Here is a 27,525-nt window from a genome sequence, read left to right on the forward strand (position 1 = left end):
CAGGTCCATCCCCCTCGGCTGGTCTGTGAGCAGGTCCCCTGTGCCTCGGCCACACTGCCCAGCGACACTTCCTTTATGCAGTGGACCTCATATGGCCAGAAGGTGAACAGCCCCCAGGCCACCACGGGAGAAGAGGTGTCACCTCCTCACCACGTCCTCATGCTTCCTTCCTCTCTTGCCCCAGCCGCCGTCAGCACTTCCACACCAGACCGGCGTGCTTTCCTCCTGGCCCCTCTCCTGGGCAGACCTGAGCCCCTGGGCACTCTGCACCAGAGGGGACAGGCGGGGCTGCCTGTGCTAGGGGTCCCAGCATGCCTTCTCACCTCTGTCCTCCTGCCGTGGACACCTTGGGTGGGCTGTGCAGACCTAGGCTTTTAGCGACTGTGCTGGCAGGCGTCGCAGAGCTACCTGCACACGAACGCCTTCCTCCCTGCCTCTCTCTCCCGTTGTATTTATTCAGGATGAAGGCTCCTGCCCACCTCAAGGTTGGCTGCGTCTGTGTATGCCCATATATAACGCCTTTCTTTCTTCTGGGCACTGTTCAGCCAGAAGCTGGGCAGGGAGCCTTGTACAGAGGCAGTCCACACCCAGGTGCATCACATCCTCGTTCTGACAGGTTTAAATATAAGCACCGTGTTTACCGTGTCCCCCGTGCTATGAGCTTGCGTGTTTTTAAAGACTCACTGTGAGCTCCCCGAAAGGCTTGTGTAGGAAGGAGCACTTTCCCCTTCGGTTTCAGCAGCAGCTCTGGTTGGCATGACAACCCGCACTATTAAAAGTAAAGCAACAAGCCCGGCTGCCTTTGTTTTCTAGGATGAATCCAAGCCGCTAAGGGGTTCGTTTCTTTAATTTGACTACTAATGGCTCCATTCTGACAGAATGTTAAGAGGTCCTTTTCGAAGGACGCATATGTCCCCTCTGCAAAGACATGGCAGCGTCCAAGACAGAAATGGTATTTTTATTTTCCTTGTTGACTTTCTTTTCATCTGTTGATGGTAAATCTCAACAACATTATAGTTCTGTGGGCAGAACTGTTTGTAACAAAGGGACATTTTCCCATCCCTAAGCTAAACACTTACTTAGTCAGGGAGTGCTGTGAGAAGCGCTTGAACGTCTGACTGGATCTGCCCAACAGGCCTGCCAGGTGTTAGCTGACATCAGAGATTGGTATTTAAATGCAGCCCCACTCGTACCGCAGAAACCCAGCCTTGACCTCGGTGCCATGGTCCGTGGAAGGCACCAGTGTGGCCTGGCTCCAGTGGACCACAGACTCCTGGGAAGTCAGGGCCGAGGGTTTGGTCCATGGTAGGTGCTCAATAAAAACCTGCTGAATAAACCAGTGCTTCAGGCCACGTACATTCTCATCCCGCTCCCTCTTCCTTGGTTTTTGAGGTCATTTAGCTGGGAAATAGGCAGCGGAGGAAGCGATGGGCCCACAGTAGGCAGCGTTGGGGTCACCCCGTACAGGAGGGGCCAGCTACGTCAATTTTACATGACAGGTCTGCCCTGAAGACTCTCAGCCCCTGCCATGGCCACTGGCACCTACAGCCCCACCATAGGAAAGCATTTTTTTTTTTTTAAATTAAGCATCATTGCTCTCTTCTTATGGTCCTTAATGAAAAAAAAAAAAAGTTTTTCACTTAAAAAAAATCTTAATATGCCATTTTAACCTTTTCAAAGTATATAATTCAGTGGTATTAATTTCATTCACAGTGTTGTTTAACCATCGTGATAATTTCTAAATTTTCCGTCACCCCATGTAGAAACTCTTTACCCAGTAAGCAATGACTCCTGACTCCCGCCTCCCCCATAACCTCGTAATCTCTGGTCAGATGATACTAGTTTGTTTGTGTTTTTTTGTTTTTTTTTTTTGTTTTTTTGTCTGGCTTATTTCACCAGCCTAATGTTTTCAGGGTTCTGACATCTTGTGATAATACATCTGATAGAATGTCTCAGACTTTATTCCTATACTAGAGGCCCGTTGCACGAATTCGTGCATGGGTGGGGTCCCTAAGCCTGGCCAGCCATCAGGGTGAGAGGGGCCCTCTCTCCCAGTCCTGATCGACCTGGACCCCAGCAGCAAGCTAACCTACCGGTCGGAGCATCTACCCCCTGGCTGGACACTTAGCATATTACGCTTTTATTATATAGGATGGGCTGAATACATGCCATTGGATGTGTAGGCCCATTTTGTTTATCTGATCGTCTGTTGGTGGATGGACCCATGGATTGTTTCCATCTTTTGGCTGTTGTGAATAATGATGTAGGGAACATACCTGAGTGCCAGCTTTCAGTTCTTTTGGATATATACCCAAGAGTGGAATCGCTGGGTCATATCGTAATTCTGCATTTCACTTTCTGAAGAACCACCACACTCTTTCACAGTGCTGGGCCACTTCACCTTCCCAGCAGCAAGGGTTGTCTCTGTTTTCTCACCAACACTTGCTACTTTGCTGTTGTTGTTTTTGCTATAATAGCCATTCTAATAAGTGTGCAGTGGTATCTCATTGTGGGTTTGGTTTGCTTTTCTCTAATGACTAACGATGCTGAATATTTTTTCATGTGCTTATTGGCCATTTGGGTATTATGTTTGGAGAAATGTCTGTTCAAGACCTCTGCCCATTTTCAAACTGGGTTAGTTCTCTTTTCGGTGTTGAGTTATGAAAGTTCTTTATTGATTGTGGATAATAAACCCTTAACAGATATTTTCTCCCATTTTGCAGTTTGTCTTATTTTTTTTATGATGTCATGATGCACAGAAGTTTTTAATTCTGATAAAGTCTAGTATATCAATTTTTTTCTTTTGTTGCTTATGTTTTGGGTATCATATCTAAGAATCTATTGCCAAGTCCAAGGTCATGAAGATTTGTTGCTATGTTTTTCTGTGAGGATTTTTATAATTTTTGCTCTTATGTTTAGATTGTTGGTCATTTTGAGTTAATTTTTGCATATGGTATCAGTAGGAGTCCAAGTTCTTTTTTTTTTTTTTTGCATGTGAAAATCAAGTTGTCCTAACATTCATTGAGACTATTCTTTCCCCATGGACTTGGCATCCTTGTTGAAATCAGTTGGCCATAGATGTGTAGGTTTATTTCTGCAATCTCATTTCTATTTCATCGCCCTATATGTTTATCCTTATGCCAGCACCACACTGTTTTGATAGCTGTAGCTTTGTTGTGAGCTTTGAGAAATCAAGAAATGTGAGTTCTTCAACTTTGCTCTTTTTCAAGATTGTTTTGCCTGTCCTGGGCTCCTTGCAATTCCATATGAATTTGAGGATTGGCTTGATCAAGGTTGCATTGAAACTGTACATTATTTTGGATAGTATTGCCATCTTAATATCTCATGTTTTGATATCAGGTCTGAGTTTGACTTCTCAATTCTGCTACTTTACATGCCAAGTATGAACTTGAAGGGGTTCATTTAACTCTAAATCTTCATGTGGAAAATACAGGTAATACTAGGACCTACCTTCAGTGGTTATTATGAAGATTAAAGAGATAGTGTATGCAAAATGTACATTACTGTTCTTATTGGTGGTGTTGATAATCTGCTTTCTAATGTAAAACTCCCCTCTGTAATGACCCTTAGTAGTGTCTTTCATTGCATAGTGTGCATAGTGAAGTAACTCAGCCTTGGGGTCAGGCGTGTCTGAGTTCAAATCCTGATGCTGCTCTTTCCTGGCTGTGCAACTTTGGGAAAGATACTTAGCCACTCTGGACTTCCACCTCAAAGACTGATGTGAAGCTCAGCAAGACAATAGGTCTAAAACAGCCAGCACAGATCTTGGTATATAATGCATACCATTCCATTCCTCTTTGGTTATTAGAAAGGATTGATCTGAAATGGTCTCCTTGTAACTTGCACCTGTTCTGTGTCTTCGAGACAATAGGGCAATTCAGTCCTGCCTCAATGGCATCACGTGCCCCATCGTTATTCTGGGGGTTGACAAACTTTTCTAAAAAGGACCAGATACTAAATGTTTTAGGTTTTGAGAACCAAGAACCAAAATCAAGGATGTTTGTAGGTATAACAAGGGAAAAAACAAATTTCCACAAAATTTTTATTGATTAAATTAACATATAAGAGTGACGGCGCCTTTTTGTAATAGGTGCATTAAGATGAATGGCATTGTTTTGGGGGTAGCATTTTATTTAGTTTGGATTCAAAGTCAGTATGCCCTCTCTACAAATGGGTGGCAGGTGCTCATCTAGAAACGGTTCTTAGCTTTTGGACTCTGAAAGCAGGCAGCAGCTCACACTCGGCCCTCAGGCCATGGTTTACCTGACGTGGCATCATCTCCACATTCTTTGCATTTTGCCACACTCCTCATAGTGCTTTCTTGTTTGCCCATGGCTATCCCTAAAGGATATGCTAACACTGGATCCGTATTTATTCCTTCGGTCAAGCATTCCCTGAGCACCTATGCTGTAATGACACCCCCCTGGGCTGCTATAGCCGCGACTCCTTACTTCCCTCCCTCAGACTTTGTGCGGGTGAGGCGACAGCTGTGGTTGAAGGTTCAAACCTGAAGCCCCAAGCCAGGGAGACAGACTGAAAACAGAAAAAGACCAAAAGGCGAGAGCCGTTGAACAGGGAATTTCTTGAATTTAGAGATTCGTTTTGCAAGAATAACAAAGAACAGCAATATCAGCAGAAACGGCAGGTGGAGTATGTAGTAGAGGGAGATCCTGGAGACCCTTCACTCGCCGTGCAGACTTGATCGAGATGCATCATCTAGCTGAGCAGAGAGCATGCTGGGGAATGGCGACCAGCATTCAGTTCTGTAATCAAGTCTATGACCTCTGAGAAGCAGCCCACCCTCTCCGCCTCCCACCGTGGCCAGAGGCCATGGTGCACTTTAATCTAAGCGTGTGCCAAAGCAATACAGCTGTGAGACCCCTCTGCTCGGAGCAGTATTGCTGTTTTAAAGCAAAAAGAGAAATGGGAGAGGGACACCAAGGTGGGGTTTGCTCTATTTTATTTTTAATTCAAGGGGAGAAAACTCTGAGCAAGATTTGATGGGAGCCACCTGTGTTTTCTCAAAACTTGGGTGGGAGGGCTTTTTATTTGCAGCCAAGAGCCCCATGAGCATGTTCTTTAGAAACGTTTCCTTGTGAATTAGATCTATCAAATTCCACTTTATTTTTTTAAGTTAATTCAGAAATAAGCGTTCTGAATTGAGCATCCTGAGACCTGGGTTCTAATCCCAGTGCTGCCGCTGTGTGACCCGGGCAGGTCCTGTCTGCTCTCTTGCTCGTGGTTTCCTCATCCATAACGTGAGAATGTATCCACATCACCTCAGAGGTTTCAGCATCCCTGATTATACCATTCTGTGGGTTCACGATAATGGTCCACGACGTCTAAATTGTTTAGTTTTTAATTGCTAAAAATAAAGGCACGCAATATTATCCATATACCATGTTAAATTAAGAAACACTGTAACACAACTGCAAAGAATTACATTTGTTAGCTGGCTCATTAAGCACAAAGGACATAGGAAAGAAAATCTTCCTAATCAATGAAAGGATCTGTGTTACGAGAACTCTCGGGGTTCGGCCAACCTGTCCACAGAGGCCAGTAATGAAGATCGTGCCCTATGTTATTTATTCTGTTTTAATGGTGATGAATTTTAGACCTCAGCTCCAGGCTCAATTTGAGGCAAAGTCTGATTATTTTGTTACTGCCCCCTCCTCCACGGGCTCTTGGATGCTGAGTCTCCCTCTCGAATTCCAAAAATAGACTCTGGCTTCCCTTGCTGTGCTGCTGTACAGCTGCCGCTGCCATGTGCCCGGTACATGTCACTGGGCTTTGCCTACCAGGAAGGTAATTGCTAAATCCCGTTCTCATGCCAAAGAGCTTCTCATTCCTGTGCCCCCTCGGAGACGGCTGATTTATGAAAAGCTGGGAAAGTGGTACGCTTCTGCGACCACAGGAAACAATTTGCAAGGGACAGTTTGACTGCCACTCAAATGATTAGGATGCCATTTAGAGTCTGAGTCTTGTTCTACCAAGAATTCGTGGCATCAAATGAATGTGGTCTGGGCTTTGGAGAGATGGCGGTAGAATGGTGATTACAGCGAACGGGCCTGTCTTTCCTGGTAGAAATAATTCTACTGCCAAATCCATCTTCGCTTCTGGTAAGGGCATGATTTGGAGATGCCACTTGCTGTTTTGTGTGGGTGACTCGGGGATCTACAGGCCTGGAGAGGACCCCGGATTCCTCTCCCAGTCCCACACGCTCACCTCTTCACTGGACACCTGAAGTGAAGAAGGGCCAGCGTCTTCTCTCATCTCTCCTTTCCACTCAGAAGCTCCAGACCACCCCCCACTGCCATCCCCTGCCCCCTGCCCAGAGCTCCCCTCTCTCCCCTGCATTCCGCCTTCATGTAGAACCCCCTTCATAACAGCTACATCACCAGTAACGTGTTTGTAGCATTCATTCTGTGCCAGTCTTCTAGGCATTTCGTGTGCATTTAAAACAGTGGTTCTCAACCTTTCTAATGCCGCGACCCTTTAATACAGTTCCTCATGCTGTGGTGACCCCCAACCATAAAATTATTTTCGTGGCTACTTCATAGCTGTAATTTTGCTACTGTTATGAATCGTAATGTAAATATCTGTGTTTTCCGATGGTAGCCCCATAACCACCCTATGGCTGCGGGTAAGGAGTTTGGATTAAGTGTGGCCCCAATGTCCTGCGACTGCTGTCCTCGCCCCATGCCTGGGCCTGGGGGATTGAAGCAGCCTCTTAAAGGCCCCCAACATGCACAGAACTCCTGTGTCTCCTTTTTTTTCTTTTTTATTGAATTTACTGGGGTGACATTGTTCAATAGAATTATATAGGTTTTAGCACCTGTGTCTTAAAAGTCCATTTCATCAGTATTTCTTTTAGACTGGAACCATCATTAAAATGTGAATGCTCTTGTTTCGTTTTTATAGTATATATTCTGTTCCCAATCTCCTCGCTCTATTAAAACTGGAAATTTTTACTTTATCACATACAGGTATGATTAAGGTGCTGAAAAGGGGGAGTCAAAGAGGATTGGGGTGAGGAAACACCCCTTCCAGGGGCCGGATGTTGTGGATAGCAAATGCCCGGTGACAGCCCGAGTTCTTGGTTTTCGTGGAGGCCTTCTTTGGGAGAGGGCCTCCTTCCGTGACTGAGGAATGTTGACCCGAGCTGCATGGGGAGTTATGTAACCTTGACGTCTGCAGGGACATGGGGAGGACAGGTTATATACCAAGCCGTGTGCTTGGCATTGAGACTTCACGAGCATCTGCAGCTGCCTGGGTGCTTTCTCCGGCAGCGTGTCACCGTATATAATCAGGGGTCCTCAAACTTTTTAAACAGGGGGCCAGTTCACTGTCCCTCAGACCGTTGGGGGGCCGGACTATAGTTTTAAAAAAAAAACTATGAACAAATTCCTATGCACACTGCAGGCCCGGGACGAGTTGGCTGCTAAGCAGGACAGGCAGCGGCACCTGGCGGGCCGGATAAATGTCCTCGGCGGGCCGCATGTGGCCCGCGTGCCGAGGTTTGAGGACCCCTGGATACGATGCCAGGAGCCCACAGGAAGAAGGAGTGGTGATGCTGGAGCCCAGACACCTCTGAATTAGGGTGAAGGGCCAGTCCGTCATAGCTGACTTTATTCCTGAACTCCCTGTGTGAACCTCTGTGGCTTACTGTGGGCTATCGGTTGTTATAGTTACGAGAAAGAGGCCCAGGCGGGAAGGGGTCTGTGAAAGATTCGGCAGTGAACGTGGAGGAAACACGTGACTCAGGACTCACGCCAGCTGAGCACCCTGAGGTGGGCTGGGCGCGGCATCCTCGCGTGGTGGTGCTGGTGGGTATTGTGGGATGTGAGGCTTCTTGAAAATTCTGCAAGCTGGAAAGACCTCAGTCCTCGGTAGCCTCAGGGGTCCCCAAAAGGCCAAGGGAGCAGTGCCCCACTAACAGTAAAAGATCTTGCTGGATCTCAGAAATAGTTCGGGCACCCTGTGGCGTTTGGGGGCCTTTTAGTTAGCTGTATCTTGCTCTGTGCAGCATGAGTGGGCCTGGACAGTGGGAGTGGCATGTCGGAGCAGCGGAGCGTGGTGCTGAGAGCAGCCTGGTTCAGATCCCGGCTCCACCAGAACCCGCCGGACCTCACATGGCACGCAGCAGTCTGTGCTCCAGCTCCCTCATCTGTGAGCGGCGGAACAGAAAGCACCTGCCTGCACCTCGTGGGGCAGCTCTGGCACAGCAGCTCGAATGGATCCTGGCTCCACAGCCCATGTTATCCAAAAGCTGTGTCTTAGTCCGTTCAGGCTGCTCTAACAAAACACGCAGACCGAGAGACTTATAAACAGCAAATGCTTATTTCTCACGGTTCTGGAGCTGGAAGCCCAAGGTCATGGCTCCAGCAGATTTGGTGTCTGGTGAAGGCCCATTTCTGAGTGGCAGGCTGCCAGCGTCTCGCTGTGGCCTCACACGGCGGGAGAGACTAGGGACCTCTCCTCTTTTATAAGGACACGAATCCTATTCATGGGGCTCTGCCCTCATGACTCAGTCACCTTCCAAAGCCCCCACCTTCTGGCACCATCTATGGGGGTGAGGTTTCAATATATGAATTTTTTTTTGTCGGGGGGGGGGGGGGTCACAGCATTCAGTCCATACCACTTGCTAAGGAAACAAAAACAAGCAGTCTAGTCCGTAAAGCTGCAGCATTTAGCTTTGGATTCAGAACAGGTGGTGTCAGCTGCTGCACTCCTTTGGTTCATCCGGAAAACCATGGATGTGTATCGCTCCGCGTAGCAGAGAGCTGGTAGGACACACCTTACTTTTTATCATCATCGACCCTTTCTCTCCGCATACCGGCTCCTTTGCCTAATCTCAGCCAGTGTGGTTATTATTCTTGTTTCCTCCTTCATCATTTCTGTCCCCTTCCCTCAATCAGTTTCTAAGTACCGTTAGCTTTTCATTGCTTGGTGTTCTCTCCATAACACCTGTCTCCCCCATTATCCCCAGCCCCCACCCCCCAACCTGGGTTAGGTCTCCCCCCACTCCCCCATCTCGCCCACTGTCCGGCGGGGCCTTGTGTCGGAGCTGTTGGCGCCCCTGCCTCTTTCCTCGCGGTGGAGGGGAAACTCCCCGAGACCAAGGCTTGTGCGTCCGTCAGTGGTGGCTTGTCTTGGCGTCTGGCACAGTGCATGCTACCCCGTGGGCTGTGGTGGGAGACTGTGTGTCAAGCATTGAAGGAAAGCAGCCGTTGTAGGTGTCGCCGCCGGGGGCGTAGGCCCAGCTCACGTGGCGTGACGGCGGCCATGCTCACGTGTCTTCTGTTCTCGCCCACCAGTGCTTAGAGAGAGCCATGAAGTTCGCCTTCGAGGAGTTCCACCTCTGGTACCAGTTTGCTCTGTCGCTCATGGCGGCCGGAAAGGTGAGTGCCCGTCTGCGTGCGGTTCTCCGCGTCCACGCACAACGCCTTCCAACCCCAGGGGCGGTGGCATCCCTCGCAGGAAACCCAGCCATAGGAAGCTGCCCTGCGGTCATTTATAAATGAACAATCAAGTTTGATTCTTTGGGGGCCAACACGGACACGTCATTGAGAGGAAGAATTCTGAAATATTTGCCTTTTTCTCGCCATTGTAACTTCGTCATGTGACGATGAGGCTTGAACTAAGGCTGCTTTCTTCACCTGTCGCCCCCATTATCCCTCTCGCTCACTTGGGAGCATAAACTGATTCCTGGAGGGGAAGTTGTGTAGTTGTCTGTGGCAGTTTGTTACGTCAGGATGTGTCTGATGTTAGTGGAAAACGTCGGCTTTGGAGTCCAAGTGCCAGAGCTGAGGTCTGGGCTGTCTGACCAGGTCACCGTGTCTTTCCTTTTCAGTAAAATGTGGTAATAATAGGGCCTGCTTCTAGAGTGGTTATTGGGTAAATGAGATAAGACCCACAAGGTGCTTAGGATAGTACCCCCACGTGGTACGTACTCAATAAAGAGAATTAATTTGGGCCATTTAATGAATCTGCCATGTAGCGAATTGTTCAGTCTGTGATAAGATCATTTGGGCTAGGTGGAGACAGAGATTTAGTATGGTATGCTCTAAACCAGCCGTGGGCAAACTACGGCCCCCGGGCCGGATCCGGCCCGTTCGGCTGTTCTATCCGGCCCGCGGAGCCGAAAGAGCGGAGGGTTCTCTTGCTCTCCCCTCCGCTCCTTTACTTTGAATTTATATTAGTTCACACAAACACTCCATCCATGCTTTTGTTCCGGCCCTCCGGTCCAGTTTAAGAACCCATTGTGGCCCTCGAGTCAAAAAGTTTGCCCACCCCTGCTCTAAACAGTTTATTTTTTATAATAGCACCAGGAAGGAAGAAAATGAGGGTGACTCCAGGGAAGCCTTTCCGCGGTTTCACCCCAGTTTACGCCGCTGTCACTCAGGAGCCCCGCGTTCTGGCGGTTGCCGTCCCAGGCGCCTGCGGGGTGGGGCCCCCGTTGGAAAACCGCGTTAAGAGGACAGCTGACTGAAACCCCCTGGGGGAGCTCTTAGTGTTTGGTTCTGTCAAACATTCCGAGTTTCACAGCAATGCTCTCCTTTGCCAAGTCTGCCCGTGCCGTGAAGGTGCTGAAGGAATGCATCCGGCTGAAGCCCGATGACGCCACCATCCCGCTGCTGGCCGCCAAGCTGTGCATGGGCTCCCTTCACTGGGTGAGTAGCTGGCCGCGCCCAGGGCAGGGCTGCCAGCCGGTGGCATTTCCAGGCACAGAGAGGAAAGCGCAGTGACACCAGCTGCACACACACAGGCTGCTCAGAGCCCCAGACCCGGCTCCTCCGGCCTCTCCATCCGCCCTCCCTCCTTTCCCACCCCCCCCCCCCGGCCTGTGGGGAATCAGCATGTTCCCTGGGGACTCCAGTTTTTCTTTTTCATGGGAATGTGCTTGAAAAGTAGACATGATAGAGTGGGAACTCATGCTCAGATACATCTGGCAGTGGAAGCTAACGTAGGACTGAAGAGTGGGAGGGAGAGGGAGAGAGAGCTAGAAACATCTATGAGAGAGAAACATGGGTCGGCTGCCTCCTGCACACCCCTCCTGGGGACAAGCCCACAACCCAGTCATGTGCCCTGACAAGGAATCAGTCGAACCAGGGATCTGCTGGTGCATGGGACGATGCTCAGCAACTGAGCCACACCGGACAGGCTGAACCCAACTTCCTTCTTTCCCCTGCCTTCACACCCAGTTCCCTCTTCAGCTATTCTTGTTCAGATTAGGATTTGGGAATAGTATGATTTGTAACAGTTTTAGTACCTCCAAAATCTGCCATTTCAGTAGAAAGTTCAGACTAGCTGCTGAGATGGTGGTCACTGCCATACACAATGCAGTTTTACTTTCTTTTCTTTGACTGCATATCAAGATTAGTGATAAGAAGCCCTGGCCAGAGCCTCTGCCCTCCCACCACAGGGTCTCAGGTTCAAGGGCACATAGCTGGGTTGCAGGTTCGCTCCACAATGGGGGCACGTGTAGGAGATAACCAGTCGGTATGTCTCTCACATCGATATTTCTCTCTCTCTCTCTGTCTCTCTGTCTCTCTCTCTCTCCTTCCCTCCCTTCCTCCATGTCTCTCTCCCACTCTCTGAAAAGCAGTAGAAAAAATATCTTAGGTGAGGAGTAGCAAAAAACAAACAAAATAACAGATTAGTGATAATAAGAACTTCTCCAGGAGACTGGGGAGACTTGCTAAGGTTTTTTACATTATGGTCCTTGATGCTTGTGTCCCACCCCGCTCCCCCCCCCCCCCCATTTATTCTCACCCAACAGGACAAAAGTAAGCCTTGTGAAGAAAGTGTTCTACCTTGGTTAAATTTTATTTGGTAAAATGTGGGAGGAAAAGACATTTTGAAAGAGCAGGCTCTCGCCTGAAACAGAGAGCTGTGAAGATCTGGGCAGGTTTTGACAAGTGGGGCCACAGTGCGGGGGCAGTGTGGGCAGCGGCGGAGGGGGTGCAGGAGTGGGTGCAGGAGTGGGTGCAGGAGTGGACCCAGCCCCTCCGTTTGAAAATGCGGACCCCCAGCTGTGACCGCTGCCCTCCCTGCAGCATGACATTGCTCATTACTGTGACACATGTCTCCAATGCCTAAAATAAGCCTACTCCTTTTTTTTAAGAGTAACAAATCTTTTCTGTATATATTTTTTCCATTTTTATTATTAAAACTTCCAAATGCCACAGAGTGTAACGAGCTGCCACATACTGTCACCCAGCCTCAATAGCATCAACATTCGCCATAGTTCGAAGGAACAGACCTTATTATCTGCCTCTGATATACTATGTGAAAGGTCTCATTATGGATGCAGCTTACAGGTGCAGCTTACAGGTGCCAGGTCCATGTACTGTGCAGTGCAGAATAAATAGATGCAGTTTGGGCATTTTTAACAGCTTATAGGAAAGAGAAACCAAGCTTCAATGGATTCATTATATTTAAAAATAAATAAATAAATAAGGTAAGACCCAAACACAAAACATTTCTATATGGGTAGGCAATGCTGGTTTACAGTTGTAATACAAATAATGCAATAATTCATAAGTAATAATGCAAGAATAAAGTCTGTTTCACATACCCACTGCTTTTGCCCACCCCCGTATATAAAATTCAACTTCTGAGCACCTTGCACAACCTCTTGCAGAGCCAATCAGTAAAATGGAAAGGATAGGAGCCCACCGAGGAGGAGAGCGACTTTGGAAAAGAAGGCAGAGCAGCAGTAGGAAAACCTTAGCGGGAAAAGGCGAGGTGGGGTCCTCAGGACTGTCAGAGGGCTCCGATAAAGACACAGAATTGCCACAGTGGACTTGGAAGATTTGGGAGCCATTTTCACGGTGACTCATCAGAAATCTGTTCTTGGCAGCCGATGCTTCTGGTAACTCGTGTTGGAAATTCTGCAGGTTGTCATTGTTTCTAACGTGTCTGGTTTTTCAGTTGGAAGAGGCTGAGAAGTTTGCCAAAATTGTCGTTGACGCAGGAGAGAAAACGTCCGAGTTCAAGGCCAAAGGCTACTTAGCCCTGGGGCTCACGTACAGCCTGCAGGCCACTGACGGTGAGAGAAGCCCACCCCACGGGCCCTGGGACACAGGCCGGCTGCCCATCTGCACCGCAGGGTTCCCACCCTCCCACTGTCTTCGGAGGGCGCATAAGCTGGGCCGGTCTGTGTGCTGTTCTGGGGGCCCTGATGCTGTGGTCCTCGTCGCTTGTACTGCTTGGGCATGGGAGGGAAGGGGCACAGGGTGGTGGTGCACGGGGGGCCAGCTGGCAGGTGCAGGGGCCTTGAGAACCGGTTCATCCCACCCAGCCTGGGCCTGCCTCTGCCCCGGCACTTGGCTGGGCGGTCCACCTGTGAAGGGATGTTGGGTCTTAGGCACAGGAATATAGGACAGTTCAGGGCAGCCTCTTCCAGGAAGCTTCCTTTGATTGGTCAGGACCTGCCCTTTCTCCATGCATTCATTCTTTTCCTTTTTAAAAAATATTTTTTCATTGATTTTGGAGAGGAAGGAAGAGTGGGGGAGATAGAAACATCAATGATGAGAGAGAATCATTGATTGGCTGCCTCCCGCACACCCCACACTGGGGATCGAGCTTGCAACCTAGGCATGTGCCCTGACCGGGAATCAAACCGTGGCCCCTGGTTCATAGGTCGATGCTCAACCCCTGAGCCACACTGGCCGGGCTCACTTGTGAACTGATTTTCCCAGTTCAGTGCTGGGCGGGTCACGTCAGTCCCTTGTGTTCGTATCAAGGTGGTAACAGTCCTGGCCGTTGCATAGTGTGAATTAAACTGGCCTTTCCTGGCCCAGGATCAGAGCTGCTCGGTGCCAGAGGCTCTCTGAAGGCCGTCCAGCCCAACACCCGTGGTGCGTGATGGTCTGCTCTGCCTCCTGGGAGAGCCAGGCTTCCCCACGTTACATGCCTGCACTTGAGACAACGGCCGGGCTCCTCTCTGCAGTTCCCCCTGGTCTTTTAAAGATGGCCCCCTGTGCCTGGAGCACCAAGAGTGACCCTCAGCTCACGCTGTCCCCTCAGCATCATGCCAATCACACCCACGAGTGCAAGGGCCCGGTTGGCCTGCACTCCATGGCCCGTCTCCCGCAGTGCCTGGAGCAGCACTGAGCACACACCCACCCAGAATCTGTTGCTCATAATCCAAAGGAATGTGTAGTTTTTGTGATGAGCTTTGTATTTGTCCAAAACATGCCACTGACGGATCGAACCCTTTTCAGCTTCGTTGCGAGGGATGCAGGAGGTCCTGCAGAGAAAGGCGCTTCTTGCGTTTCAGAGGTGAGTGGGAGTTCATCTTTTCACTCGGCTGTGCATAATGACACCACAGTGTGATGAGTATAAAAGGGGGAGATATTTATAAAGATTATGTAAACAGTGTTTTTCCCCTGGGAGTCTTTTCCCTCGAGCACCGAACACACAGCGTGGAAGCTCGCCGAATCATTTGTTACCATGTAGATGTGCATTCTTCATCTGTCCGTCCTTCATCCTTCGGGCACATTTTATTCCTTCCTAATACAGCCAGTTCAGCTCTGGGAAGACAGATACTCTGTGTGTGTAGGGAGATGATTCCTTTTATTAAAGACATTTGTCATCATCTAGAAAAGGGATCGTTCTTTCCTAGGTTTTTTTTTGTTTTTTTTTTTTTGCCTGTGAAGCTGCAGATTTTTATATTAAGAAATGAAAAAGTCAGGCTTTAGGACAGTCTGAAATACTTTGTGAAGACAGTCAAGTCGCCTCCAGCCCTGCCTTGCTCCATATACCTGTGCTGTCTCCATCGTTGTGCCTTCCGTAAAATTCGGAGAATGCTTTACACCAGTAATTAGCACGTGCTGGAGGGTCCGTGTTCTCCCACATCCCTCATTTCACCTCATCCTCACCCACACCAGGAAGGCAGACAGGACAAGCAGGATGTTCACTGCGGGTGAGGGACTCGCATGCAGGAGTGGGGAGTTAGAGAGCCACGTTGCCTGTGATAGAATCATCATCTCCTGACTCTGACGCAGCTCTTCTGGTACCCACTGTACTTCACTGCCCTGATTTTATTCTTATCACAGCTATAATAAATCACCAAAATGAATCGCTTGAAAGTAAAGCCGCCTGATGGCAAATCTGTAATTGCTATTGATCCTCTCACTTTAAATACATCTGAGTTACATTGCTTTCTTGGAATTGTATTAGAAACTTAGTTACTTGCACCAGAATTTCATGAGGACCTCAGTCACTAATACCCTTTGGTAGATTTCTTTCCCAGAACTGGGGTTGCCTACGGATTTACCGCAGTGTTCGCGCCCCTTTCTTCATGAAGTCATTATCACTTGGTTTCGGTTGGTCCGAAATCTTGCATCTCACTTCTGTTTCCTGCCAGGCTTGCTGATTGTGCCTTCACCTTGCCCGTCCCAGGCTGGTTAGTGACAAACAGTCCGATTGACACTTGCACACAGATCTATGTCTGTGCTGAGTTTTTGTGGACGTTCTTCACCATGGGAACGTGGGAAGCCTTTCATTTCAAACCATTTGGAGTTTTAACTTTTCCAGTCCTAGCTTGTAAAACACACGAATGCCTCAGAAAGTGGCCATTACATCTGTTTCCCTTTCTCAAGCCAGCACATCTCACTGGCTCTCTACAAACAGCCGTGGTGGTGGTCTGCCTTGAGCCGCCACAATTCGTAACTTCATGTTATGTCACAGCTGTTCCTTTGACCCAAATTCCTTCTTGTTCCTTTTACTTAGGTTTCAATTCAAAGAGATTTTCTAAAATATTAGTTCATGCAGAAATAAAGAGTAATAAAACCCCATTAACCTATGTGATTTATTGGCAAAGGCTAATCTACATTAGTATTTGTGTGAAATGAATATTTTTGAAGGAAATAAATTATTTTGTTTCAAGTACACATTAATGAGGTCTAATCTAGTACACTGTAGACCTGACAATCTGTAAGGAAAGATTTTAAGTAAATATGAATGATTTGTATTCCTTCTTAAATATAAATGGATATTTAAAAACCACTTGGACGAGAAGTACTTTTTTAAAAATATATATTTAAATCCTCTGCCAACAATGCTGTTTATACTATTGTTTGGCAATTTTTGTTTAAAAAGAAAAGAATGTAACTCAAAAAGGGGTGGGGTTGCAGATATAACATGTAAATATTAGCTCTTAGTTATGGCTGGAGTCAGAATTCAGAAAGATTTGCTGTCAGGTAGATTAAAAAAGGTGGTTTTTGAAGGCCTCCCACTTGCATTTCTGCATCTTAATATTGAGGCCCTCAACTGTTCGTACGTCCAGAAGCTCAGCCCCAGCAGCTGGGCCAATCCATTTGGCCCGTACAGAGGTACAGTGAACAAGACCATGTTGTCTGCAAAGCTGGACGCATGGTGCAGAGACTTGACCCCACATGCAGAAATCGGCTGCTCCATGCGGTGTTGGTTGTGTCTGTCACTCAGTGAAACACAACCTCACATTATGGTTCTCTCCCCCTCCTGATTTACATTAAGTTTACTTGTGGTATAATTTGTGTGTCTGGAATGAGTGACCATCCTAGTTTTTCGGGAAGTGAGCAGCGTCCCAGAACATGGGACTTTGAGTGCTAAAACCAGGACAGGTTGGTCATCCCGTGTGTGTCACTAATGGGAGGCTCCTGAGTGATAGATTTAACCAGGTGTGTACTTTTCCCCTTAACTGACTAATAAATACCATTGTAATCTGGACAGGAGACTTTGAGGAGAATTGACTGTACAAGGCAGCAGGGTGATAGGGGGGAGAGGGCAGGCCTCAGGATTTCACTTCTAGCTCTAGCTCTTTTGCTGGATACTCTTGGGCCAGGTGCTTAAAAGTAGATTCTTCATAAATTATAGTTATTATTGTTATAAAGTATGTATCTTAATGACCAGGGTCAAACTTGTTCAGCCTTTTCTATATTCTTGGTTCTAGAACATGTTGGAACCAGAGTCTAGGATAGCACTGGGTGGACCTCAAGGTGTTCTGGGTTCTAGACAGGTGATCTTGGGGGCCCATCCATGCGCTCCAGTGGCAGCCTGGCATGCCTCTCTCGGGGCCCTGCTCCCACTGTACTGTAATGGTCACTTCAGGTCTCCCTGGCTCTGGGGGAGAAGGGATGTTCTCCCTTCTCCAGGCAGGTGCATGGTTCATCTCCAGGCTCCCCAGAGGCTGGCACAGGCCTGGCACCACATTGGTACTAAATAATGTGGATGGGTGAGTGAATGGATGGATAGGTGGATGGGTGGATGGGTGGATGGGTGGATGGATGGATGGATGGATGGATGGATGGATGAGAGGATAGATGGATGGTTAGATAGATGAATAGATGAGTGGATGGATGGATGGATAGGTGGATGGGTGGATAGGTGGATGGACTGATGAATAGATGAGTGGATGGATGGATAGATGGATAGGTGGATGGATTGATGAATAGATGAGTGGATGGATGGATGGATGGATGGATGGATGAATAGATGAGTGGATGGATGGATGGATGGATGGATGGATGGATAAATAAATGAGTGGATGGATGAACGGACAGGTGGCCTGGTGACCCATCAGTCTAACAATTCTTTTTTATGGAAAATATATTAAATTAATGGGCATGGAGTTGCTTTGACAAGGGAAGCTCTTCGTGAGCATCCTGTGGTGACATTTTTAGATGTCTGGGTTTCTCCTAACATCTCCACCAGATGCTGCTGTATGGGAATGGGGTTCGTGGGGCTGCTTTGTATTCACGTGCAGCATTCAGCAGGGTTCTAGTTGTCAGGAACACGAACGTCTTTCCTCTTACCTGCGTGGCCTGATGACATCTGTCGAGCAGGTTGGCTCTGGGTGTGTCACAGGGAATGTAGCTGCCCAGCTGCTCTGTGTGACCAAAGCAAGCACTCTAGTTTGTCCTGAGATCAGCACCATGCACTGTTTCTTCTTTTGTTGAGCATTCTCCTTATTTTCTTTTTTCTTTCCTGGACTAAAGTAGTCAGTTTAACTCATTAGCCCAAGTATAAAAATCAGATTTTTAAAGTGTGTATGTTTAAGTTGTGCCTCGTGAGAAATTGGCAGTTGGATATCCATCATTAGCCAGGTTCGCAGTTCTTCAGCTGCTGCCCCAATCTTCCCAGAAACGCCGAGATCCCCGGCACTTCTGGTTGTTTTGTCACAGTGAGTGGCTCACAGTGCGTGATCACTGATGAGGCTGGGGTGGGGCTCGTGTGAGAACTGTCCCCACCCATTACCCAGAGCCATGGCAGCTCCTCACGTGGGTGGTGTCAGGTGGAGGCGATCCTGATCTGATCTAACTTCACCTTCGAAGACCCTAACCTGGGCTGAGAAAATGATAGCTCCGAGGGGTTCTTGTGAGGATTGTAGAAACCTGGCTTTTTAGTCATTAGGAAAGAAGTGAAATAAAATAAAGAATGCTGAATAATTCATTATCTCTTCATAACTCACTTTGTGTTAGCTTCCCCTGAATAATTGAGAGAGACAGAAACCATGACGTCCCGATCTCATTTCTCATGAACACCAAAGAAAAAGATTTTTTTTCCCTTTTCTGTGTAAGGAAATGATAGTGGCCTGTTTTGTGTTCAGTCCACCTCTGAAGCAGCAGCCGTGTACAAATTCATGGGAATACCAATACTTATGAAATAATAAAAACTGGAGCATAGCGGTAGAAGCAAGAGATTTAAAAAGGCAGCGCAGGCCAATAGCCCGAGCCTGTTACGCCACGGTGAGGAGAGTCCTAGGCACAGTTCCTGGTGAAGTAACCAGGGAGGGGATTTCAGAGCAATAGAAGGACAGACTCCTCTTGCTCCCCCAAGTCCCCACAGGAGCTGCCGCGTTTGCCCAAACAATGGCCCAAACTGTGCATATTTTCTGGATGGCAAACGCCTGGAAGACTTTTTCCCCACAGCAGATGGATAGTTCCATGAAAAAGGCCTTATTATTGCATGAAGCCATCCCTAATGTGTTTGCCTGGGATATGGCTTCCTTTTTTATCCTAAATTTGTTTTCTGTCCCTAGAAGATCCTCCTTTAATCACAGAATGTTGACAGAACAGGATGAAAGTCTTTATCTTCGGGGCCCCACCGTTTTTTAATTAGTCTGCTTCATCGTGCCTTTTAAAGAAAGTAAAGTTGGTTTTCTCTTCCCTCCAGACTGTTCAGCAGAGAGGGTGTCTCGTTTACAGCCCCATTTTGAGTTGCTCGTGGTGAAATATGATTGACTCCCACATAAGAGCAAGAATGACCACGTTGCAAATAGTTAGGAGTCCAGCACAGCTCTTCCCAGCTGGTGTCAAAGGCCAGTCGGTAACCCCAAGCCCAGTGTTTAGTTTTACATGTCAGAGTTGCGTGGACAAGACTAGCGAGCTGCATGGAGCTTGGTAGCTTTGGAAGACTGAGCCTTCTCCTTCTCTCCCAGAGTTAGTTCATCAAAAACCGGAACCTCATTTTACCAGCAAAGCTGGGTCTTGATTTTTGTATGGTTTCTCTGAAATCCTGAAATTTGGATGAAGGTAGCGTTAAGGCCAAGCACAAACTCAACCAAAGCGCAGCTGCCTTGCCCAAGACACCCATGGCCTCACCATGTCCCAGCGTGACGGTGAGCGGTCAGAGCTCAGGGCCTGCGGATTCTGCACCTCCGGCTGCTCCTCAGAGCCCAGGGTCACGGCTGCTGCTTCCGAGGTGGACCGAACACAAAGCAGGCCACTAGCATTCCTATACACAGAAAAGGGGAAATACAGCACACTTGTTAGTAAACCTTTGTTTAAATGAGACATTCAATAGTTAAATATGGGGTCTTGGTATAAAAATGCAAATGATAAAAATGCAAATGTGACTTCTTGTTGGATAGGGAACGTAGAATGGCCTCTCCCAGATACTAATAGTCATAAATACTTTTTCAGGGCCCACAGTCTGTCACCTACAGATCACCAAGCAGCTTTCTACCTCGCTCTGCAGCTCGCCATCTCCAGACAGGTCAGTTTCTCGAATGTTCCTAATCTGGGTGCACGCTCTGTCTCGATGCGGTTCCTTCAGCGCCTCAGCTCGAGTTAGTAGCTGGTCCTCCCCCCCCCCCCCCCCACCGCCCGGGCTGACCTGGACCAGGGGCCCTCCTCCACACAGCAAAGACCCGGGTGCTCTGGTCAGTTTGAGCATCAGCTGTATAGACACAGGCCAGGCTCTGCTTTAGGAGTTTTAGTCCATAGACCTGGAGGGCCCGGCCCAGGGTCGGATGGCAACGTGGACGCAGCACGTGGCAGACACCCTGAACCCAGGGGTCATCAAAGAGCCCATGTGACTTGCCAGCAGAGCCCATGCTGAGCTCTCGGCAGAGTGGAGATTTAGGGTGGGGCCTGGCTGCCATAAGGTATCCGTGATTGACGATGCCAGTAGGCATCGACAGAAGCACCAACCAGTTCCTTTCGAATACGTGGACGTCTGAACATCACACGCGGTGACTCCTGGAGCAGGAGCGTCAGCAGTGTCCTCAGTGGAGGGACAGCTTCACTGTCCTTCATCCTCCCTGTTGCAGTCTCCAGAATCCGCCTTTGCCTTCGCGTCCCTTCCTGTCCCCTCCCAGCTGTTCTGGAGACTCTGGCCACATGCCTGCCTGCCCACCAGGTGCAAGACACTGGTGGTAACCCCAGCACATTCCAGAGAGCTGACTGGAGGGTGAAGGAAAGGTCAGTTCCCCAGACGTGCCATTCCCCTGGCAGGCCCGGCTGCAGGCATGCATCTGACTTCCCGGAGAGGCAGCTCCCTTTGGCGACCTGGGGACTACGGGAACCCAGGTCCTCACACCTGGTGTGGTGTGGCTCACAGCTGCAGGCTGGTGATGGCCACCTGGCCTCTCTCCCCCACCAGGACCTTCTCTCCCCTCCCCCGTGAAACCTCCTACCTGCAGCAGCCTGCACGGCCCCTTCCTCTTGCTCAGCTCTCCTGTTTGGTGTCTTTCCCGCCTGACAGGAGGTTCCACAAGGGCAGGAACCATGGCTGTCATCGTCACCGCTTTGCCCCGGCAGCTGGAACGCTGCCTGGCAGGTGGCAGGCACTCGGGAGCACTCGCTGAATGAAGGAGCCAGCCTTGCATTCCTTCAAGTCAGCTGTCCCTGCAGGATGCCATTGTGAACCCTGTGTCAGTCGTCCCTGGCTGCTCTGGTCAGACTGCACATTGACACCCTGCCTGTCGACCCTCCCCACGGCGCTGGCTGGTCAGACTGCACATTGACACCCTGCCTGTCGACCCTCCCCACGGCGCTGGCTGGTCAGACTGCACATTGACACCCTGCCTGTCGACCCTCCCCACGGCGCTGGCTGGTCAGACTGCACATTGACACCCTGCCTGTCGACCCTCCCCACAGCGCAGGCCGGTCAGACTGCACATTGATACCCTGCCTGTCGACCCTCCCCACAGCGCAGGCCGGTCAGACTGCACATTGACACCCTGCCTGTCGACCCTCCCCACAGCACAGGCTGCTCAGACTGCACATTGACACCCTGCCTGTCGACCCTCCCCACAGCGCAGGCCGGTCAGACTGCACATTGACACCCTGCCTGTCGACCCTCCCCACAGCGCAGGCCGGTCAGACTGCACATTGACACCCTGCCTGTCGACCCTCCCCACAGCACAGGCTGCTCAGACTGCACATTGACACCCTGCCTGTCGACCCTCCCCACAGCACAGGCTGCTCAGACTGCACATTGACACCCTGCCTGTCGACCCTCCCCACGGCGCTGGCTGGTCAGACTGAACATTGACACCCTGCCTGTCGACCCTCCCCACAGCGCAGGCCGGTCAGACTGCACATTGATACCCTGCCTGTCGACCCTCCCCACAGCGCAGGCCGGTCAGACTGCACATTGATACCCTGCCTGTCGACCCTCCCCACAGCGCAGGCTGGTCAGACTGCATATTGACACCCTGCCTGTCGACCCTCCCCACAGCGCAGGCTGGTCAGACTGCACATTGACACCCTGCCTGTCGACCCTCCCCACAGCACAGGCTGCTCAGACTGCACATTGACACCCTGCCTGTCGACCCTCCCCACAGCGCAGGCCGGTCAGACTGCACATTGATACCCTGCCTGTCGACCCTCCCCACAGCGCTGGCTGGTCAGACTGCACATTGACACCCTGCCTGTCGACCCTCCCCACGGCGCTGGCTGGTCAGACTGCACATTGACACACTGTCTGTCGACCCTCCCCACAGCGCAGGCTGCTCAGACTGCACATTGACACACTGTCTGTCGACCCTCCCCACAGCACAGGCTGGGCGCTGTTCACAGCGTCAGTTCTCACCTGGGGGATGGACAAGGTCACAGAGCCTTTGTGAGCACACAGCATGACAACCCAGACCCCGACAGCTGAGTTCTCTGCTGACCGCGGGCAGGGGGCTTGTGGCCAGTGCCCTGTGAGTAGGGGGAGAGGGTGGGAGGGGATCAGAAGATCTAGCGCCACTCTCATCCCAGAAGTTCAACAGCTGGGTGACCTTGTTCAAGTCGTTTCACCCCTTGACTCAGCTTCTCTCGTCAACGAGGGGTTGGCAGATGGTCCCCCTTCCAGCTGTATTAGCCATGACTCTATGGCTCAAAGCCGAAAGCCTCCGTAGCCAACATTTGTAATCAAATTCATCAAAATGAAATTTCAGAGAGGGAAACTAATAGATTTGGAAAAAAACAAAAGTTGTGGCTTCCTACTAAGGAGTGAGGTTTCTGAAAGTTTGGGAAGAAGCAGGAGAGCTGAGAGGGGTCCAGCCAGGGGACTGACGTTGGGAGGGGAGACCGGAGGGATCCAAGGCCAGCTGTGGAGAAAGCTTCAGGTTGTAATTCTCCCCAGTGACTGCTAAACCTGCATGGAACCTAGGGTGTTCAGTATTCATCTGTGCATTTTATCAACCATCGTGCTTGGACGATTTTAAAGCAAGTCTTGAACAGCTGTTGCATTTTAAGGTCAAGGTTGTGTCCGGGCCCAGTTGAGTTTGAATGTGGCATTGAACATGGCACCTGCCATTTGTTTTTTGGATCAGGGTATTTGTGTTGTGGTTTGGGAAGGTGGTGGGGAGAGGGTTGTTTGTGTGTGTGTTTATATATTTCCCTGATGGAGAACCAGGACAAAGGAACTTGGCAGGAATCACAGGTGTCTGATCATTTAGAAAGCTATTATAAAGTTTGTGACTTATTCAGCACTTTTATTTCAGTAATACTTTAAAAAATGAGAACAGCTCAGTTAAGGCTGTTTAATTCCACTAAAAACCTCTGGCAATTGGTATGTGCCCCCATGTAGTGAAATTATCTTTAGCATGATCCAAAGTAGATCAGTTTTGCAGAAAAAGAGAAAGTGTTTACTTAGGGAAAAATGAAAGATTGGTTATTGGCAGAAACAGTATTACTTCAGTGATTAGATGCTTGAAGAGAGCATCTTGTTTTCATGTTTGTGGCTGATATCTCGGTGCTTTCATAAAGATGGCTGTGTGTGTGTGTACATGTGTGTGCATGCATGTGTGTGCGCACATGTGTGTTTAAAAATTCTTGTTGGTTTTGTTCTAAACCAGATACCGGAGGCTCTGGGGTATGTCCGCCAGGCTCTTCAGCTTCAAGGGGATGATGTCAACTCCCTGCACCTGCTCGCCCTCCTGCTGTCGGCACAGAAGCATTCCCACGACGCGCTGAGCATCGTGGACATGGCCCTGAGCGAGTACCCGGAGAACTTTCTGTGAGTGGCCCTGGGCTTGCGTTTTCCTTACGCAAAAGCGATTACATTTACTTCTTCCAGCTTCCTTCTCTGTAGTCTGACTTCTTCATGGACATCCTGAGAGTAAATAGTACAAAACTCCTTTTACTCCTTCCCCCATGATATTTAGAAACATATTATACTGTGGACCCTTAACGCTAGGGCTAGGGGTGCCAACCCCCCACACGGTGGAGGATCTGGGGAGAACTTCTAACGCCCCGAAGCTTGACTGCCTACTGCTGATGGAAGCCTTACTACTAAACATACACAGTGGTTAAGAAGTTTTGTATGTTACATGTATCCTATATACTTCACTCTATAATAAAGTAAGCTACAGAAAGGAGAATATTATTAAGAAAATCATAAGAAAGAGGAAATACATTTACAGTATTTACTGAAAAAAATCCACATGTAACTGGACCCACGCAGTTCAAACCCGTATTGCTCTAGGGTCAACAGTAGTCTGTTAGGTCATCCTTATTAAGTTAAAATACGTGATCTGTTTTTTCCACCGTGTACCCTCGGGCACAGGAGAGGATTTTAGATGGGCTATGGATGAATGTTTTTATTTTAATAGTTATGCAATCCTAAATGTACATTAGAAAAATATAACTGCATATCAAAGTGTGATTTCATGGAAATGGTCGCTTGGAGGGAGGCTAAGACATTTTTGTAATGAGTTGCCTTAAAGTCACTTTCAATAAAAATGTTAAGCAAATCCTGATAGGCACCCCTAGGTGTGGCAGACACTGTACTGGACGAACTGCAGTGCCTGGAACGCGGGAACTGCAGCTTCAGAGCTCGTTTGTCCTGCGTTCATTCCAGGGTCTCCCCTCCCAGGTCTCAGAGGATGGTTATATGTCAGCAACTTCAAACAAGATATCTTGGTTTCATTCGCTAGGAAACTGAATTCCTCAAATGGGTCAATATTTGTACATCACCTAAGAACGGTCGTTACAGACTGCTGTATGCTTGAATGGTCTGCTTATCGTCACGTTTCCGGGGAATCACCGAGGCTTTGCTGAGCAGGACTTTGTCTTTGGGCTCCTCTGCTCCTCCTCTTTCCTCAGGGGTGTAGCTCAGTAACAGGTGCACAGTGGCGAGAGACAGCCAACAGCCCTGCGCCTGGCAGGTTCTAGCTGTCTGAGGGGCAGGGGCAGTAATGGGGCGGGGGGGGGGGGAGGCTGCTTGGGGCAGGGTGGGCGGGAAGGAATGGAGCTGGTGGCCAGGCTGGCTCTCCCCACTTTCAGAAATAAGTGCAGACCCATATTTTAAGTGGATCGCCTTTGGCTTGATTTCTCTGCCTCATCACCTCACTGTGTTTTTAATCAGAGTTTCAGCAGCTCCCCTCGGAATACCGTGCACACATTTCCATTACAAACATTTCTTTGTCTCCAAGTGAAAAGAGCACTTCTCTTCTCCCCATCCAGAGAGTTCTCATTAAAATCCAGGAAACCTCCGACTAGAGATTTCTTTTGTAGGTGCAGCTATTTATACAGAGCGAACTAAAGGGCTTTGCTGCAGTGTTTGCTGCTTGCACATCTCAGTCTTGCTCTTTTGCATACCGAATATATTTTGGATTTTAGCCGAAGCTGGTTAGCCCATGGAACCATAAGTGGTGAAAGCACTTGAAAAAGTCTCCCGTCCTTTACCCGTCGGTAAAGTACAACCCAATGCAATTAAATTGCGCTTCTCTCATCCATATTTATAAAGCCACCTTCCCGCCTCGCACCCCCAGCGCCTTCATTAGAGCTTAGACTCGCTGGCGGCTCCTGCAGAGATGCCTGGGGGACCTTCCCGGGGAGGGCTTCTTAGACCCATAGCCACCCCACACAGCAAGCAGTAAACAGTGGTGGCTAATACGGTAATGCCTCCAAGTGACAGCAGCTGACAGCCTTTCAGGCAGTGTAAGGAAGAACAGCAGTAGAGATATTTGAGGAATGCAAGCCTGTTATTTTAATGTTAGGCCGTAAGCTCAAAAAAAGCAAGGCATATGTCAGCAGGTCCGAGAGCAGCCGTGACTTGTTTGCTTTTTAAATATTTGCATTTCTTCCTTTGCGATGAGAGACTTCTTCCCGAGAAGACTTCATTAAAAGTTGGGCCAGATGCAGTCAGTCGATCCCGTGGTTTATCCCCAGCCTGGGTAAAACATTTCAGCAGCAGCCTACCCAAGATCCTGCGGGCTCCTGTCACGCGGTGTTGTCTGCGTGTTTGTCAGCCTTGTCTCCAGCAGGCTGTGGGTCTCGGAGCGGGACTGCCCCCAGCCATGCCTCCCACAGGCCGAGGCATAGGGGACGTGTGCTCAGCACCTGCTGGATGGAGGTGAACCCCTTCTCACTGTTCAGCTGTTGAACAGAAAGCAACTTAGCCTCTTAGCCTGAGATGACAGAACTTTCCGGTCCCTGCTAAGCGTACCCACGGTACTTAAACCTCTGTCATGTCCAGTGGCAGTGAAGATGCACACCAGAGAGGCCGGAGCTCCCAGGGCCTGTAGCTGCCTTCGCCAGTGCACTTAAGGCATTGCAATCAGTGCCTTCCTTAGTTGTAATCATTGCATGGTAGTCACTCAGTAATTCGTAGGAATTCCTCTTTCTATTACTGATACAGTGTTTTCAAATATGATATCTTAGGATCTTTTAAAATTGATATTAAGATTAAGTAGAAGCAAAAAGACTACTTAGTAAATATATTTAAAACAATACAACTGATATATGTGTGTATACCCCTTCTTCGTTTAAGAAAAAGAACGTTAATATTGCCTTTTAATTTCCTGTGTACCCCTCTATCCTAGCCTTACCTCTCACCTCACAGGTTAACCACCATTCTGAATTCTACACTGAGCACTGTCTTGGGGTTCTATGCCATATATGTTTTACTAGTAAATAATGGAAATTTCTAATTTTGCATGTTTAAAAAAATTGTAATGGAATCATGCTGAATATATCCTTATAGTACTTGCTTTTATTGCTTCACATTATGTCCCTGAGGTTCATCCATATTGCACACAGCAGCAATTTATTCATTTATACTATGAATAGCACCTATTGTATGAGTTTACCAAGATTTGTCTTTCTAGCCTGCTGTAAGTGGTGTGTGGGTTGTTTTCGCTATTATGAACAATGCTGCTATAAACATTCTTGCAGGGAGCCTGTGCAAGCATTTCTTTAGCTATACACCCACCTTGGAGTGAAATGGTTGGGCCATAGGCTATGTGTATCTTCCATTTCACCAAATCATTCCAAACTGTTTTCCAAAGCGGTTGTGTCATTGTACACTCCCACCGGCAGTGCCTGGCGACCCATGTGGCTTCTGACAGCAATACTGGGTGTTGTCAGACTTATTTTTGGTAATGTGGTTGTTGGTAAATGGTATCACGGTGTGATTTGAAGTTGCCTGTCCTTCATTATTAATGAAATTGAACACCTTTCTGTTTGTTTATTGGTTATTTCGCTTCTCTCTTTTGTGAAGCACAAGTAGAAGCCTTTTTCTGATTGGGTTGTCTTTTTTCATGCTAATTTGTAAGATTTCTTTATATATTATGATTACAAGTGCTTTCATTGGTTATATGTGCTGCAAAAATCTTCCAAGCTGTGCCTTGTCTCTGCTTTCTCTTACTGATGTCTTTTGATGAACAGAAGTTACTGATTTTAAAGTAGTTGAATCTATCAATCATATCCAAGGATAGTACTCCTGTGACTAGTTAAAACCTTGGCCTCCTCCAGAACCATGAAGGTAGTCTCCTAAGTTTTCTTCTGAGAGCTCCCT

At 48.6% G+C, this 27,525-nt stretch overlaps 1 protein-coding gene across 6 annotated transcripts in view; it reads left to right on the forward strand.

Moving 5' to 3' along the window:
- The window catches only part of TTC7B (tetratricopeptide repeat domain 7B), a 204,841-nt gene that overhangs the window by 105,883 nt on the left and 71,433 nt on the right, over nucleotides 1–27,525 (forward strand). For all 6 annotated transcript variants that reach the window (XM_080685190.1, XM_080685192.1, XM_080685194.1 and 3 more), the window contains 6 exons: nucleotides 9,339–9,422; nucleotides 10,590–10,694; nucleotides 12,958–13,075; nucleotides 14,253–14,310; nucleotides 19,935–20,007; nucleotides 23,582–23,742. In XM_080685190.1, the coding sequence (XP_080541316.1) occupies nucleotides 9,339–9,422; nucleotides 10,590–10,694; nucleotides 12,958–13,075; nucleotides 14,253–14,310; nucleotides 19,935–20,007; nucleotides 23,582–23,742 (599 nt within the window). The remainder of the gene's footprint in view (nucleotides 1–9,338; nucleotides 9,423–10,589; nucleotides 10,695–12,957; nucleotides 13,076–14,252; nucleotides 14,311–19,934; nucleotides 20,008–23,581; nucleotides 23,743–27,525) is intronic.

This window comes from Plecotus auritus (genome assembly GCF_963455305.1).
Source record: "Plecotus auritus genome assembly, chromosome: 1".
Classification (NCBI taxonomy): domain Eukaryota; kingdom Metazoa; phylum Chordata; class Mammalia; order Chiroptera; family Vespertilionidae; genus Plecotus; species Plecotus auritus.